This window comes from Chelmon rostratus, chromosome 20 (assembly GCF_017976325.1).
Source record: "Chelmon rostratus isolate fCheRos1 chromosome 20, fCheRos1.pri, whole genome shotgun sequence".
Lineage (NCBI taxonomy): Eukaryota > Metazoa > Chordata > Actinopteri > Chaetodontiformes > Chaetodontidae > Chelmon > Chelmon rostratus.
Window position 1 is genome coordinate 5755503 of NC_055677.1, and position 15697 is coordinate 5771199.

Genomic DNA, 15697 nt, shown 5'->3' on the forward strand with positions numbered 1-15697 from the left:
AGCTTCATAGTTAACAACAGCTATTACAGGAATCAGTTTTCTAACTCTTGATAGGAACTTCCCAAAATGTTGTTATTCTTTAAACCTGCAAATTAAAGATTTACATTTTATCTACACTTTGTCTGCAGATGTTTGATAACTTAGCAAAAAAGACACAAGTACAATTACAAACAGCTTTTATTTGTAGTTTACTTTTTCCTTAGCATGAACACGATAAAAGGTTAGCAGGGAGCCTGTTGAACTTACCTAAAACAACTAGTAGTGTGGAAATAGACAGAAGACACCACATCAAAATGACCAAAACAAAGAACATAAAAGCACCAAAACAACAACAGTCCTGTTTCAATACAATGTACCTACTCATTTCTTAAAACAACACTAAATGTTATTAACAAAATTTACATATAAAATACATGATTCATGAATATATTAGAATGTTTTTCTTCAGTATTGTACCCCTCCCATGTCCACCCAGTCTACTAACAGCAAGAGGACGTCACAATGATGAACAGTGCAGCAAAAAACGGAACAGATCGGCATCGGAAGTCAACAACTGCCAGTAACAAATTTACATGAACTTAGTTATTTTGTGTTTGATCAATATAACACAGAAATCAAAGCCTGCTATAAGTAACACAGTAGTAAATGATACTTTGCTAGTAAAAAAAAACCCAATTTAGGAGACATATCTGCAGAATGTGGTAATACAAAGATTTAAAAGAAGTTTACTTTCCACAACACATAACTACAGTAAGTGACCAGTCAGAGGATTCAGCTTTTTTTCTGTCTCTTGTGACCAATGATTGCACATAGGTAAAATGTTTTTTTAAAAATTACTACAACCTCGAACAGAAAACATCAGAATCCACATTGTTACTGTGTGTTCATTTGTTTAATGGATCTGATTTTCGGAGTGTTTCACAATGAAAGCAAGTGATTCATAAACAGCCAAAATGTGTCGCCTGCCTCGGTTTGCGTGTGTGACTATAGGCTGAAGCCGGACACGGCGATGTGCTGAGCGTTGTTTCTTGCCTCAAAGTACGAGGTGTCGGTTTCGTCCTCGGGCTGAGGTATGAAAGGCATCGGCTGGTTCTGCAGGTTGTCCCAGTCCAGGCCCTCAAACAGGGGGTGACACTTGAGCTCTGGTGAAAGTTCAGACAAAATGATCAGAATGTACTTGCCACTTAGTTTTAACACCTACCATTAGATTTACTTACAATGGGTGTTGAAACTAAGGTAATATTAGCATTTTATTATAAGAGAATTCCCTGATTCCAGCCACTTAAAAAGGGTAAGTCCCGATTTTTTTAAACACAGAAATACATCATTTAAATGAAATCTGCTGACAGTATTTTGACTTTTAGACCTTTCAGACCAATAATATTTAGAATTTTGAAAAATAAAAAGTGGTCGTCACCTTTTAGACCAGCTCGTTTTGTCATGTCCATGGTCAGGAGGATTTCAATCGCATTTCTTGAGTTTACAGACAGTTCCTCCTCCTCCTCAGGCCAGGGAATATCTTGTTGAGGTGGTAAAAGAAGCAACAAAGTGCGTCATTAACATTATTAATTGTATTTATTATTTAATTTCTAATTATTTAACTGTATGTATTCCGTATTTTAGAGCATTTTGTGCTTTAGGTTTGGTTGCTCCATTAAAAGAAAACCAAACACACCTCTGTTGAGGATATTCTGGAAGACCAGCTGAGGCGTCTCGTCGTTGAATGGTGGCACACCTGTGAGGAACTCGAAAAGACACACGCCTAACGCCCACCAATCCACCATGAAGTCTGGATGGGGGCGAAGAAAAGTCACACGTCATACAGCTGCTGGCTTCAAACACGACCCTTTTCCCCGTGTTAGAGTGTCCACTAATTGTACTGCGGTGGCAGAAGCAGGGACCGAGTTAGGATGGAGGGTGGAGGGATTCAGCTCACATTCCTTCAACACAATCACTGAAGAGGGTTGTCAGGAATTCACTTTAACACACATGAACCTTAACATTTGTGCCTGGCATTGCAGTTTTAAAGAAGTAATTTTGCTTCTGCGAGAATTGAAAGTGCTGCCACCCAAATCCGAATAGCTGACAGGCAACACTGCCCTCAGCATGTGAACATTTGAATGAATAACAGCATGTCAGACCAACAGGTTATTATTAGATGACATTTTGCATGTCAGTTGCTAAATGTCAAACATAAAGCCAGTCACACAGCACACTGATTATGTGCCAGAATTACTCCAATCTGCAGATTTTAAGAGCAGAATAACCCTTTTGACCAGTAAAAGCACATCAGCCTCAACAAATCTGATTGCCCAACTGTTAACAACAGTGTTAGTTGAATTTACAATGCCGTCCCCTTCCCTCTGATCAGGCCCGCACTTTATTCACCAATCCAAGGGGCAGAAACAGAACCAGCGGGGGAAGAAAATTGGGGAAGAATCAGCTCATTTCCTAGCGTATTAGCAGGCTGGGTGATCATGCAAGCTCGCTTGCAAACGTAGCAATATCATTATAAACTTACCACACTGACAACATCCTGAAACTTAAAGAGAACGCCTGTCACAAGGACTATAATGTCAACCATCCAATGTCAATACCATGAGGCTGTGCTGGTGCTTCTGCTTACCATGTGGTTTTCCCAAAAGAAGCTCTGGAGCCAAATAGTCAGGAGTTCCTAAAATGGGTGCACCCTCCACAGGCAGCGCCCCCCTTCTGACGCTCTTTGGAGTCCTGAAAGGGGTGTGAGAGGTCGACATGGGCTGGGGAGTCTGACGTGAGAGGGAAGCAGAGAGAAATGTGGAAAATGGCAAAAAAGACACAAGACACAAATGTTATAAAATACTGCATAACATGAAATCCAATGTTATGTCAAATGCGATGCGTTTAATCCACCAGCAGCTGAGCCCTGAAAAATCACCATCTGTCTGAACCAAATTTTTAAAAAGATAAACATTTCAAGCTTCACAAAGCTAGTTATTTTTTTTCTGGCTGTTGTATTTTATATATGTGGCTCTGTGAGGCTGTAACTTAGCGACAGCATTGAGGAAAATGCTATTGTCAGCATGCTAACAAACTCACAGTCACAATGCTAACGTTACAATGTTTACCATGTTTCGTATTTTAGTATATTAATTAGCAAGTATTAGCATGCTAACAGTAGCAAATTGAACACAAGGTACAGCTGAGGCTGATGGGACTGTCATTTGCAATTATTTAGTGAAAAGTTCAATTTTAACGTTGGCACAAGATGAGAAGTTAGGGGCCCAGCAAAGATAGTGATGGACCGACAGATCGACATGTTTAGAGCCACGCAGCTACTGTGGCTAAAAACAGCATCTTTTTTGGATTTGCATTATAATGTATAAGTGGCCTTGATGATTCATTAGTGTTCTTTCTTAAAAAATGAACAACTAACCTGCAGTTACTACTACTAACACTTCAGGCATGTCCAAACTATTCCATAAAGGGCTCAGTGGCTGCAGGTTTTCATTCCAACCAATGAAGAACCCACCAGGGTGGACTCATTTAATCAGCTGATCTCAGTCTTCAGCTGATAATTAGGTGATCCTTGACTGGTTGGAACAAAAACCTGCAGCCACACAGCCCTTCATGGCATAGTTTGGACATGCCTGAGCTACTTTAAATGAGGAGCACTAAAACTGGACAGTTTAGTTTGGCTCTGTTTAAGAAGAATAAAATGTAAACAGTGTGATCGTATAGTCACCTGATAGAGAGAGCTGCTGGAGTTGGGTCTTTTCTGCACTGGGGTCGCAGTACCAGATGCAGAGTGATAAGCAGCTGTTGCAGAGAGCTCCATGGCCTCAACAGACCCGATGCTAAGTCGGGACACCCCTGACATGTTGGAGCGGTTAATGGAGCTACAGTAGCTACGGAAAGCTACAACATTCCGCGGCTTGGTGAACAAGGGGGACCGTACAGCACTGCAACCTAGATCAGGGAGCTGGTTAAGAAAGGAACCCTGAGATTCAGCTCTATGGCCAAAGTTACCAAGCCAGTGTGCTTCAGTGATGGCTGAGTCTTTACTTTCCTCTTGCTCCTCAGATGATGCTGAATCCCTCTTTTCGGAACTCTTTTTTGGCTTGAATGATGCAGGGCTGTGAAGAGTGGGAGACGTTTCTTGCATGGACCCATCGGAGTCGAGGCTCAAGCTCCTGCAAATGTCACTGTTCCCATTAAGAGGTGAGGTGAAACTTGTTCGTGACAAGTCTTTGGTCCCATCTTCAAACACGTCCTCTGTTGGCTCTTCCAGTTCACAAAACAGACTTTTGGCCACGGCAATTGGACTGGAGAGCTTTGGGAACCGGTCTTCGTCTAACCCAATCCCCTTTGTGGAGGCAGTGAAGTCACCTATTTGGATGGTGGAAAATGTTCCGGTCAGGCCAGTGTGAAACCCTGCAGTATCTCCTGGAAGCTCATAGCATCTCTTGTAGTGTGCATTACTCTTCTTAGCTCGGATCTCTAATGGCTCGGGGCTTCTTTCAACATCGGAAAACGTCCTCTTTACAGATGAGGCTGATGGACAAAAATCATGCAGAGCTGTGGAAACAGGCCCCCGTTTGTTAATAGGAAGCTTTTCTTCTGCTAAATAGTCTGGACTTGATTCAGCAGACAGACTGCCGGGGGACTTGGCAGAGAAGCCGAAGGTGCCGGCTTTTGTGGGCGCACAGTCCTGTTCGGGCCCTTTGGACTCACAACGCCCTCTCCCCTTCTGCGTATTAGTATGTTCATTTTCTTTCTGAAGAAGAAAGTTCACATAAAATTAAATAATTGTCACAGCAAGGAGTGAACAGTATAGGAACTTCAATTTCAATTAATTAGGATTAAAACCAATCAAATTACAATTCTTTGTTCATTTTACCTACAGACGTTATACACAAGAGGCTAAAAAGATATGAAATGACGTAAATTAGGATATGGTGGCAACAGAGTTTGTCAGGGCGCCCCAAATCAAAACATAATGTTGTTTAATATGTCATGAATTACATATGTTTACAATCACTGACCTCATCACACTCCCACAGTGGACTGATGCCACCCTCAGTGTCGGTGGTGGTGCTGCCTGCACTCATCGTCTCAAACCTCTTCCTGGTCTTCAGCAGTGAGGGAGTCAGATTTTTCGCCAGGTTATGAGGACTGAACAGAATGTTGTTCGATCCTGTGGAGACAACACAGACAAACTGACACAGTTAATGTTTCTCACACACATGTTCATTTCCATGATCTCACCAGCAAGCAGTAAGAGTCATTGCACAGCCAGACACACATCTTGACATCTACCATGACATACCCATTTTCAACGGGTAGCAAGTTGGAGAGGACAAATGATCTTTTATCTTCATCAAGGGAGAACCAAGAGAGTTATTCTTGTGTTTTATTTTGCCACAGGACATGGGGCTGGACACAGCAGATGCACTGCAGTGGCGCTTGCCCTCTCCCGCAGTTGTATTCTGTGTTTAAAATAACAAAATAAAGAGTCATTATGCCACACAAACCATGCACATCTCTCCATGCAAAATGATATAAATTCACTTACAAATCCAAGGGAGCTGATTAAGGAGAGGACCTGACCCGGGGTGCGGAAGTAGCCCTTTTTTGGTTTAGCCAAGGATGGAGTAGTGAGGATATCCATAAGACTCAGCTCTGACAGAGCAGAGATAAAATCAATAACATGTTACTAACATTTCTAGTGGTGATGGTCACAATTTGTTCAATGGCAAGCTGATAGGAGTTTATACCTCTGTCAAGCTTCACTTTAGAGAGACCGAAGTCTGTTAATTTGATGTGTCCTTCGTTGGATATAAGCATGTTGTCTGGCTTCAAGTCCCTAAAAAGTTTGAATTCAGGTAAAGGCCAGGTCACACAGTAAATCTCAGACAAAGAGCAATCAATCAGTGTCACTGCACACACATTTAACAATACTTAAAGAAACAGTATCAAGTACCTGTGGATTATACCATGACGATGGAGGTAGTCCAAAGCCAGCGCAACCTCTGAAATATATTTTACAGACATATCCTGGTCAAAATATCCATATATGTGAAGCAGAGACTTGACATCTCCACCAATGAGGTATTCCATCACCTGTAAGCAACATGAAAATAGATATTTAAAAACAGCCATACAAATAATCACTTCACAAAGTGGCTACTGTAAATATGTTCTGTGCAATTTGCCACTAAGTGTTACCAGATAGATCTTGGTGGCTGTCTGAAGGGAGTAAAACAGGTGAACCACGAAGGGGCTTTTGCTCAAAGCAAGTGCGTCTCTCTCCGCCTTCATCTGACCCGTCATATTTTTATCAACCATGTCTGCCTTTTTCATCACCTAAAATAGAAAAGCGTATTTTCACCTGAGTTTCATTCAGTGATTCAAAGCTGTCAAAGATCAAACCGACTCACCTTAATGGCATATAATCGCGCATTGCACTTCTTCCGTGCAAGGTAGACCTTGCCAAAAGCACCGCGGCTGATGGGCTTCAAAACGATGAAATCCTCGATTGTGGGCGGTTTAGGAATTACCACCGACATGCCATCATTTGTAGTGGAATCGTGCTTTTCATCTGCATCCATGTTATTACTAGTTTTCAAGCAAGGAATTGGGTCGTGGCTGTCACAACCAGCTAGTTTAGAATGAATACTTGCATGATAAAAAAAACAATCTGGTTTGTTTTGAAAATTTGAATCGGACTGCGCTTTCGTGGGGTCCTCTGACGTCCGTTCCGTTTAGTTATACAAGTTAGTGCCTGTATAAAAATAACGAATTGCTCCTTTTATGTGCCGTAATATCTATAAACTTGATTTGTGAAATTATCAAGTATATGACAATCTGTAAAATTGAACGATATTATTGTTGTCGATATTTGAATTTTGATCAGGCAGTAAGGAACAGACATGAGTACTAAATATAGAACTTGTGTAATGACAGCCAATCTTGTTTTTCTCGTAAGGTTCATAATGCGAAAATGCAGGTAAACCTTTATATTTATCATATACTGTTTCAGAATTTTAATTCCGCTTTTAATAAACTTGCAATTTGACGTAATTACAAGTGATGTAACGATGAAAGCGGCACCCGGTAGTAATTCAGCTTGACGTCATTTTGTAGTCCATTTGACCTCGGATGCCGGAGAAACCATTTGGTGTGAGAAGCTAAGCTACTGAAAGTTGTGTAACAAGGAAAACAAAAGGACACGGCTCCCGGGAGGACTCGTTCATATAAGTTACACATTAGAGGGTCTCTACCCACACATCATCCCTCCAAGTCCTGGTTTTGAATCATCATCCGGCAAAAAAATGTTTTCACTGTCAACGTCGTTTCAACCACAGCAGGTAAGCCGACTGCAGCTTTTTCATTAGCTAGCTAAACTGCTCTTTTGAAAACGTATCTGTCCTTTCGTTATAATGTCGGCGTTGTCGTGGAATGACTGTTGTGAAAGTTAGAGCAATAAGAGGCTCTGTCTGTGGTTGTTTATGTCACGTCTTCTCTTGTGGTCAATGACAACTCAGTTCGGCTAATGCTAGCATTAACAAGTCAACGGTAGATCCTCCCTTAATCAGCCCATGCTTACGTCACATTGTCCTCGTAAGCTATTCTAAAGCAGGCTCTCTACCTGCGATTATGCGTTTACATTCAGGTATATTTGCTAAGAGGTAGGCTGTAGGTAAATTGAAGGGCGCTTAGTTAATATTCAAGAGTCGAGGTTACGTAACTCGCATACATCTGACGTGTGAGGGCCGCACTGCTCTCTGTTTGGTGGAGAGCAGAGAAACGTTAGAGTCAGCTTGAATATAACGGTTGGTCCTGTCTTAAAGTTAACCGTAAATCCAGCAAAACTAAAAAAAAATCCTAAACATTAACTCATGTGAACATTTAGTACATACGTTATAGTAAATGTAAGATTATACATGTCACCACGTGTTGATTGACTGTCCTTCACCCTCCTCTGTTTGTGTATCTGCTAGATGATACTGCCCCTCAGCCAGCTCATCAATGCCCTCCACTCTCTGAAGAACTCAGCCACAGCTTCAGTCCAGACCCTGCACAGAGACTTCATTCCAGAGCACAGTTCATTTCTAAAAGAGGTGAGATGGACACTGTGGATACAAGCAGGTCTCAATGCAGTATATCTGACAATATGTTAATTTCAAAATGCTTCTAAAAGTATGTTTAACAAAGTTTTTTAAAGGCTCTAAAGCCATTTACCTACACGTGGTCATTATTTAATTGTCTTGCAAACATGTATGTAACCTACTTCTGTTATCCTTCCTTCATAGCCCAATGTGAGTCTGAGGGATCTTGGCCTGTCAGAGATCAGAGTGAGTCAGCTGGACGAGCTGGTCAGCAGGTTACTGCCTACACCGGGACCAGAAGAACCTCCTGCCGTTCCTTCAACATGGAGGACTAGTCACGTTTCTGCAGACAGCTTCTTCCATAACAAGCATGGTGAGCAGGTTGGGCCGCTGAGCAGGCGACCCAGTTTTATTGTTTTCAAAGAAAATGACGCAATGCTTAATTTATCATAAAACAGTCAAATGCGAGTGAATTTGATCAACCTACCAGCCATGGTGGCTGGTAAACAGAGGGGGAATTTAACCAATAATTGAATCGTACCATGAAAATTCAACTGAGTCATCGAGTGAGTAGTTGGACTGGAGCACTGAGACAAATCCTGGTGGGCTGGTCGCTATTTTGACAGCAAATCACCTTTACTGCCATTACCAGCAGCCAATCATCTGAGCGTAGTGAGCCTGAAGGCACCAGCAGCAGAGAGCAGAGAGAGCAGCCCATTGGGCCCAGCGATACTAGTTCAACTGTTCAATCATCACTTTGCAACTGAAGTGGTAAAGTAAAAGACAGTAGAGATACGATAAGCACGGTTTGGGTTTGACTCCCAGCTGTTTAGCTATATTGGGTGCCTTTGTTGAAAATAAACATAAAGATACTCATAAAGAATGTGTATGATTATAAAATAGTGGTTGGTAAAAAAAAAAAAAAAATGAGTTGCTTGTTGAATTAAGAATCCAACAGCCACTTTGGTTGGTGGGAAGAAATGGTGAATTTCTGTGTTGTATGTGAAACTATTTTGTTAGTTAAGAACAAATTTTACACATATGTTGATATAGGATATCGTGTAGAGTGAAAAAGTTTTTGCACTTTTTGTCCGACAGGGTTTTCACACAGAAGGTTGGGGGTTTTTGGCTCCCCAATATTCCATAGACAATACCACAGTCCTCTAAAAGAAGTCTGCTCAGACCTACAATTCCTGCCTGGTAAGAAACTGACTTTGAATACCAAACCGGCTGTGTGTGTGTCGACATGTAGGTTAGTGTGTCATGTTTTCAGTTGTCCGTGTGTTTGTCTCTGTTTAGTATGGGTCCAGAGTCGGGGTTTCAAGACGCTTAGATCGAAGGCCAGACGAACAAATGAATCTGGTTATGACGGTCCGGTGGAGTCTGAGCCCTACACACCCGCCTTCATGAAGGTCAGCATGTTCCTGCAGGGTGGAAGCAGTTTTCAGCATTGTGTCTTACAGAAAGATTAATGGTGTCTGTGTGTGAACGTAGCTTGAAGCTTACCAGCCAACTCTCTCTCTGTTCCCATCACAGGGATTGCTTCAGAGGGAAAAGGGACCAGAGGCGCAATCACTGGACCAACTGCTGAAACAAAGAAACCTTCCAGACAACCAGCACGAGGCTTTCAAGACGGGTTTCACTGAAGGGTTCATGAGGTCTCAGGCCTTCACTCAGAGAACACAAGGCATGTGCGCAGTTGTCAGGTTTTCACTGGGTGGCAGTGCTGAGTTAAGACACGGAGATCGTAGGATTGTCATAATTGGCGTTATCTTTGCTCTGTTTTGACAGACTCGCTGAGGAGAACCAGGTTGATTCTGTTGGTCCTCCTACTTCTTGGTATTTATGGCTTGTCAAGAACGCCATTTCTCTCGGGTAAAGGCTCCTTTTCTGATGCTGGTTTGTGTCAGTTTTAATTCTTTCCTATGTGTGAAAATGAAACCACAACTCTGCACGCACACAGCAAATGGAACAGAGCTTGTTAGTATCTATTTTCATCTTAAATATTGATCTAATATGCTTTTAACAAGTACTTTTAAATTGATGCTTTACAGTAAAGCTAAGAAGATGTCTCCTGTGGTGTGCATGTAGAGTTGGACTGATATTCTGTTTGTACCACTGTGTAATTAAACTATAATACACTATTATTATGATCTGGTGTTTCTGTACTGAACCAGTTTTTTGGGGGTTTCACAGTGAGGTTCCGCACCACATCAGGACTTGACTCAGCAGTCGACCCCATCCAGATGAAGAATGTGACATTTGAGCATGTCAAAGGGGTGGAGGAGGCAAAGAATGAATTACAAGATGTTGTCGAGTTTCTCAAGAATCCCCAGAAGTTTACTGTTCTGGGTGGGAAGCTGCCAAAAGGTATTTTATTTTATATTCTTTCCACATGTTCCCTTTCCTCTGTTTTTATTGTCCAGGGGAATAGTCTTATGTGCAGTCCAGCCTTATATGTTTTATATGCTGTTATTTTATCCTAATCTATTTCCTCTGCTATCCTCTCAGGGATCCTCCTTGTTGGTCCACCAGGCACAGGAAAGACTCTGTTAGCACGAGCTGTGGCTGGGGAGGCCGATGTGCCTTTCTACTACGCCTCCGGATCAGAGTTTGATGAGATGTTCGTGGGTGTTGGTGCAAGCCGAATCAGGAACCTTTTCAGTAAGTTTGCTGGCTGTGAGAAAATGTGAATAAGCAGTTGAGGATGCAGCCAAACAACTACAATCTCCTCTTTTTGCATGGTTTGTAGAAGAGGCAAAAGCGAATGCTCCCTGTGTCATCTTCATTGATGAGTTGGACAGCGTTGGTGGGAAGAGGATTGAGTCTCCCATGCATCCCTATTCCAGACAAACTATCAACCAGCTGCTGGCTGAAATGGACGGGTCAGTTTTCTTTCATTGACGTTTTTCAAACTGCAAAGTGTGAATAAAATGTTGCAGTGAAGCTGTTGTTAATGTTTTGGAATTTTACAGGTTTAAACCAAACGAAGGTGTCATCGTTGTTGGTGCTACAAACTTTGCAGAGGCTTTGGATAAGTATGTTTACAATTCAAACACTAGTATTTGTATTTTTTCACTTAGGCTTTAATATTTAGGTCATTCTGTTTACATAGAATGACCTATTGCTTGAAATAAGGCCAATCCTTACAGTGTGTAGAGATAGCTAATGTATACAAAGCTGTTCCAGTTTTTTTACTGGCACTCTCTAACCTTTGTCCTCTGACAGATACTTCGGACTGTGTTTACCTTGTGGCCCCATCCTAGTTTCTGCATTACACTGTCTGAATATAACCATTTCATGTATACAAATAGCAAACCAACTGACCTGCATTATCTCAACTACACAGACATGTAATGGGAATAAAAAAAAGTGGAAAAAGAAATTGTTGTACAATGAATGCAAAACCAAAACTTCACGTACTTTAAGCTTTTCAAAACTCATCATATTTGATGAAAGTAGTGTCCTCAGTTTCCTATTGCAAACTAACATTACTGCTGATTAAAAGCGTTCATTTCAAACATTCTGAGACACATAAACCATAAAGTTAAGTCTTTTTACAGAAATTAAGAATCAATGGACAATGAGTCTCTTAACACGACTTTGCTTCTGCTTTCCAGCGCTCTAGTAAGGCCAGGAAGGTTTGACATGCATGTGACGGTCCCTCGCCCAGACGTGAAAGGACGGACTGAAATTCTCAACTGGTACCTCTCCAAGATCAAAGTGGACCCTGGTAGGTCTCAGTGTGACTATGCAAAAATTGTTAAGCGTATTTCTTCACTAATATCTCATAAAACAAATCTTTCAGAATTTCAGAAACAACCTCTCATTGGCAACTTGTGCAATATTAGTAAGCATATCCTGCATGCTTTGCAGAAACGTTAGTTCTCCTTATCAATTGAAAGCATTTAATTCAAAGCTGTACATCTGTGAGAACACCTTTGTTTGCCACCTGTAAAGGCTGCCATTGTCTCTTAAACACTGATCACCTTTTATCAAGAAGGCATTTTCTATTGTGTTGCAGCTGTGGATGCAGAGATTATTGCCCGGGGCACGGTGGGCTTTTCTGGGGCAGAGCTGGAGAACCTGGTCAACCAGGCAGCCCTGAAGGCAGCCGTGGACGGGAAAGAGATGGTCACAATGAAGGATCTGGAGTTCGCTAAGGACAAGATCCTCATGGGTGAATACACACAGTGTTTAGATCCGCTCTGCATCCCTCGCATCACATCACATGAGGCAGATTACCTCAACACGCTCGAGTTAGGAGACAGGAGGAATGTTAACGAGAGATAGCATGAATGGGAGTTCATGTTTTGATCACTTAAAATCCTTTTTGTTTTGTCCTTTTCACACCAGGCCCTGAGAGGAGGAGTGTTGAAATTGACAAAAAGAACAAGACCATCACAGCCTACCATGAGTCCGGTCATGCCATCGTTGCCTATTTCACCAAAGATGCAATGCCCATCAATAAGGCCACTATCATGCCTCGGGGCCCAACTCTTGGCCATGTGAGCTTTCCTCTAGTGGCTTCAAAATATATCTCATACGCATCACCAGCACAGCTTGTGTCACTTTTTCTTAAAACCGAACCTAAAGCTAATGAGCATGGTCCTGGTCTCTGTCTCTAGGTCTCCATGCTCCCAGAAAATGACCGTTGGAGTGAGACACGAGCCCAGCTGCTGGCTCAGATGGATGTCAGCATGGGCGGCCGAGTAGCAGAGGAGCTCATCTTTGGAGATGACTACATCACCACCGGTGCGGGAAAAAGACAACCTGATTTACTTGATGCTTGGGTGTCATTTCAGAACCAGAAATGCTGTTAAAAAATACTTTACCCATGTTGCACAACCACGAACATTTAAAATCCAGATGAATCATCCTGTTACTGTAGCAGGTAGACGACCCCTCGAACGGCAGGAGATGGAGGGTTAGTTGCTGCTGTATCCATCAGGGAGAGAGAGATGAAGCCCATCATATGCTCCATATAGTTACTGAAACAGTCCAATGTAAAATGCCCTGTGCATAGTCAGTAGCTGTTACCTGATTGGGTTTTGATAAAAGAATGCAAAGAAATTGATTTTCTATACTTGTTTTGGCCTATATTGTTAAATAGGTGCACAGTGTGCCTGGGGATGTGGTCTGAAAGACCTCAGAACTGCTACACTACAGTAAAATGTTGAAGTACATGCCTGATTATATTGACTGAACGCTTTGGTCATTTGTTATACAGAACTAATTTCAATCTCCTCTCTGCTGTTGGGCATTTTAGGAGCGTCCAGCGACTTCGATGGAGCAACCAAAATAGCAAAAATGATGGTGACCAGATTCGGCATGAGTGACAAGGTAAAATTTTAATTTGTGTGGTTGATTAGTGAACATTTTGATCTTTCCAGGTCACATAGAAAAGTTTTTTTTTTTCACTTTTACTGTATACATTGCTATAGGGTTAGACCTTTATTTACAGTATATACACATAGCTAAGTGTGAATATACATTCTAATGTTAGTTTTGATACTTATGAGTATGGTGGCACATTCTGACAAATCTTCTTGCCTTCTTTGTGTTATTTTTTCTACTTGAACTACTTGAGGCTGTTTTCATTACAAGCACTACAGTAGCTGATTTTAGCATGTCTCCAATCACAGACTGGGATACTGATGGAGTTGGAATGAAAAGCTGCAGTCCTTTAACATTATTTAAACATATAATTACACCTGAGACAATGACTCTCTCTGCCCAACTGGACTCCTTAAAGACCCTTGCAGCTTATAATGATCAATAAGTGACTAATGTATGAGATGTCTGTTGTTCGTCCAAGCTAAGGATGCAGTTTGTGTTTCGTTGCAGCTTGGTGTCATGACCTACGGTGACATAACCAAGCAGAGCCCAGAGACACAAGCTGCCATCGAACAGGAAGTCAGAGTTTTATTGAAGGTGAGATTTCCCACAGGAGTCTCAAATTGACTGCGTTTAATTTAATATATTAATGCTGATAATTTCAACCATCTCTTTCGGTATCTATTTCTAATTCACCGATCTTTCTCTTCCATCCAGGACTCGTATGAACGTGCTAAAAACCTCCTGAAAACTTACAGTAAGGAACACAAGACGCTAGCTGATGCCCTGCTAAGATATGAAACTCTGGATGCCAAAGAAATCCAGATGGTGCTAGAGGGCAAATCACTGGACCACTAGATACCTCAGTAGATATTTTAGACTCTTGTATCATGTATCATGTATATATATGAAGCTGTGCAATGGTGCACAGGCCTTTTGGAGGCCTTGGATTTCATTTGTTTGTATCCCTCTTATTATCAATGTGAAGATGACACTGAAATAATTAAGTTTCACTCCCTTATATTCATTTTTATTAGATAAATTTCATTTGTCTTTAATGTCCTGTTAAGAAGACTTTTGATTTAACAGCAATTTGAAAGCACTTCAGTTTAATTGGATGAAAATAAACATTTGTTCTGCACAAGTTTGTCTCCTACAGTTCACAAAGACATTTAATGTTTCATTAGGGGCTTGTTGTCTTCTGCTCTCAAGAGAAATGACTTCTGTAGTAGTTTTATACATCAGAGTCATATTTGGTATCATAAAAAGGTTATAAAACGAATGAATTTGACAATGATCATGGTTGATTAAGGTGGATAATTTATTTGTTGTGTCTGTGTCTCATTTTAAATTTGTGCAGACTGGTGAACACCATAGGACCTTAAAGTACCTCAATCTAGAACGTACCATTTGGCTGTAGCGATAGTACAGGTGATACCGCTGTTCTTTGTTGAACTCTTCATATTAGATGTTTTCTCTAAATGATAATGTCTTTGCATCTACCATACGTTATCTATTTTGTGTGTTTTTATTTATTTAAGTGCCCAAAGGTGTGTCCTCTTTTTTTTTTTTTTTTTTTTTTTTTTTTTGAAAGTAGTGATAGGCCCTCATATCCTATTTTAAACTCAACTGTAACTGATAAATGAGGGGAAATGTATATACTGTAAGCGTGTGAAAGGACTGGCTTTGCGCTTCTGTTTGTTCCCAGGCCAAAGGCCATCAGTTCAAATAAAGGTTACTCTTACCATCAAAGTGTTGTGAAGTATGTAACTCAAGTGAAACTTAAGCTTGCGTCCTTTTTAGCACAACATTTGGATATTATCAATGTACAAAGTGAGGGTAATGTGTTAGCGAACAGATATTTTGTTTTAAACATCTAGCAGTCACAGAGAACCATGAGTTTGTGTTTTGAGTTGCGTTTGTGGCAACCTAACCAACATGGGTCCAATATGCACTTTCCTTTTCGCTCTTCTGGGCTTTGATAACCCCTGAGTGAAATATCAGTCTGCTCTTAGGTGCTGTACAGATACCTACAGGTTATCTGAGCGTTTCAGCTTAAAACAGCTGTCTGCTACTGCTGCAAACAGTGTTGGTGACAGTGAGAATGGATCAAAACAAAGCAGTTGAAAGACACTAAAACACTCACTGTTGCATCCATCTGCAGATTCTGTTGTCATCCGATATGTATGTGTTTCTCTTTTTAAGCATGTTTTTGTCTTAAATTAGCAAAAAAAAAATGTCCAGGAGCATCTATGAAGTGAAAGCATTAA

At 41.1% G+C, this 15697-nt stretch overlaps 2 protein-coding genes across 4 annotated transcripts; one reads left to right on the forward strand and one right to left on the reverse strand.

The window, feature by feature from the left end:
- Positions 1–209: 209 nt before the first annotated feature.
- On the reverse strand, positions 210–6657 carry mastl (microtubule associated serine/threonine kinase-like). Of its 2 annotated transcripts, XM_041961503.1 has the most exons (13): positions 6420–6657; positions 6208–6345; positions 5963–6102; positions 5757–5845; positions 5555–5661; positions 5309–5468; positions 5025–5176; positions 3725–4756; positions 2627–2768; positions 2522–2542; positions 1676–1789; positions 1418–1519; positions 210–1142 (listed from the first exon to the last, which is right to left on the reverse strand). In XM_041961503.1, the coding sequence occupies exons 1-13, from the start codon at positions 6588–6590 to the stop codon at positions 985–987; spliced, it is 2526 nt and encodes an 841-aa protein (XP_041817437.1). In that variant the 5' UTR covers positions 6591–6657; the 3' UTR covers positions 210–984. The 2 variants fall into 2 exon arrangements, with proteins under 2 accessions (XP_041817437.1, XP_041817438.1); XM_041961504.1 differs by lacking the exon at positions 2522–2542.
- Positions 6658–7142: 485 nt separating this feature from the next.
- LOC121623892 (ATP-dependent zinc metalloprotease YME1L1-like) lies at positions 7143–14993 on the forward strand. Of its 2 annotated transcripts, none has more exons than XM_041961405.1 (18): positions 7143–7349; positions 7983–8102; positions 8295–8463; positions 9189–9290; positions 9390–9502; positions 9627–9777; positions 9882–9989; positions 10287–10460; positions 10602–10754; positions 10843–10975; positions 11066–11128; positions 11711–11823; positions 12115–12270; positions 12447–12598; positions 12719–12845; positions 13360–13433; positions 13938–14024; positions 14145–14993. In XM_041961405.1, the coding sequence occupies exons 1-18, from the start codon at positions 7314–7316 to the stop codon at positions 14283–14285; spliced, it is 2172 nt and encodes a 723-aa protein (XP_041817339.1). In that variant the 5' UTR covers positions 7143–7313; the 3' UTR covers positions 14286–14993. The 2 variants fall into 2 exon arrangements, with proteins under 2 accessions (XP_041817339.1, XP_041817340.1); XM_041961406.1 differs by having other exon boundaries at positions 9882–9965.
- Positions 14994–15697: the final 704 nt, after the last annotated feature.

Coding starts and splice junctions, on each gene's coding strand:
- mastl (XM_041961503.1), bottom strand. CDS start 6,590: ATGGATGCAGATGAAAAGCACGATTCCACTACAAATGATGGCATGTCG. Junction 5,662..5,756: donor TAAAGTGAAGCTTGACAGAG/GTATAAACTCCT, acceptor CTGCTCTGTCAG/AGCTGAGTCTTATGGATATC. Junction 5,177..5,308: donor TTGCTACCCGTTGAAAATGG/GTATGTCATGGT, acceptor TTGTCTCCACAG/GATCGAACAACATTCTGTTC.
- LOC121623892 (XM_041961405.1), top strand. CDS start 7,314: ATGTTTTCACTGTCAACGTCGTTTCAACCACAGCAG. Junction 12,271..12,446: donor TAAGGACAAGATCCTCATGG/GTGAATACACAC, acceptor TTTTCACACCAG/GCCCTGAGAGGAGGAGTGTT. Junction 13,434..13,937: donor GATTCGGCATGAGTGACAAG/GTAAAATTTTAA, acceptor GTTTCGTTGCAG/CTTGGTGTCATGACCTACGG.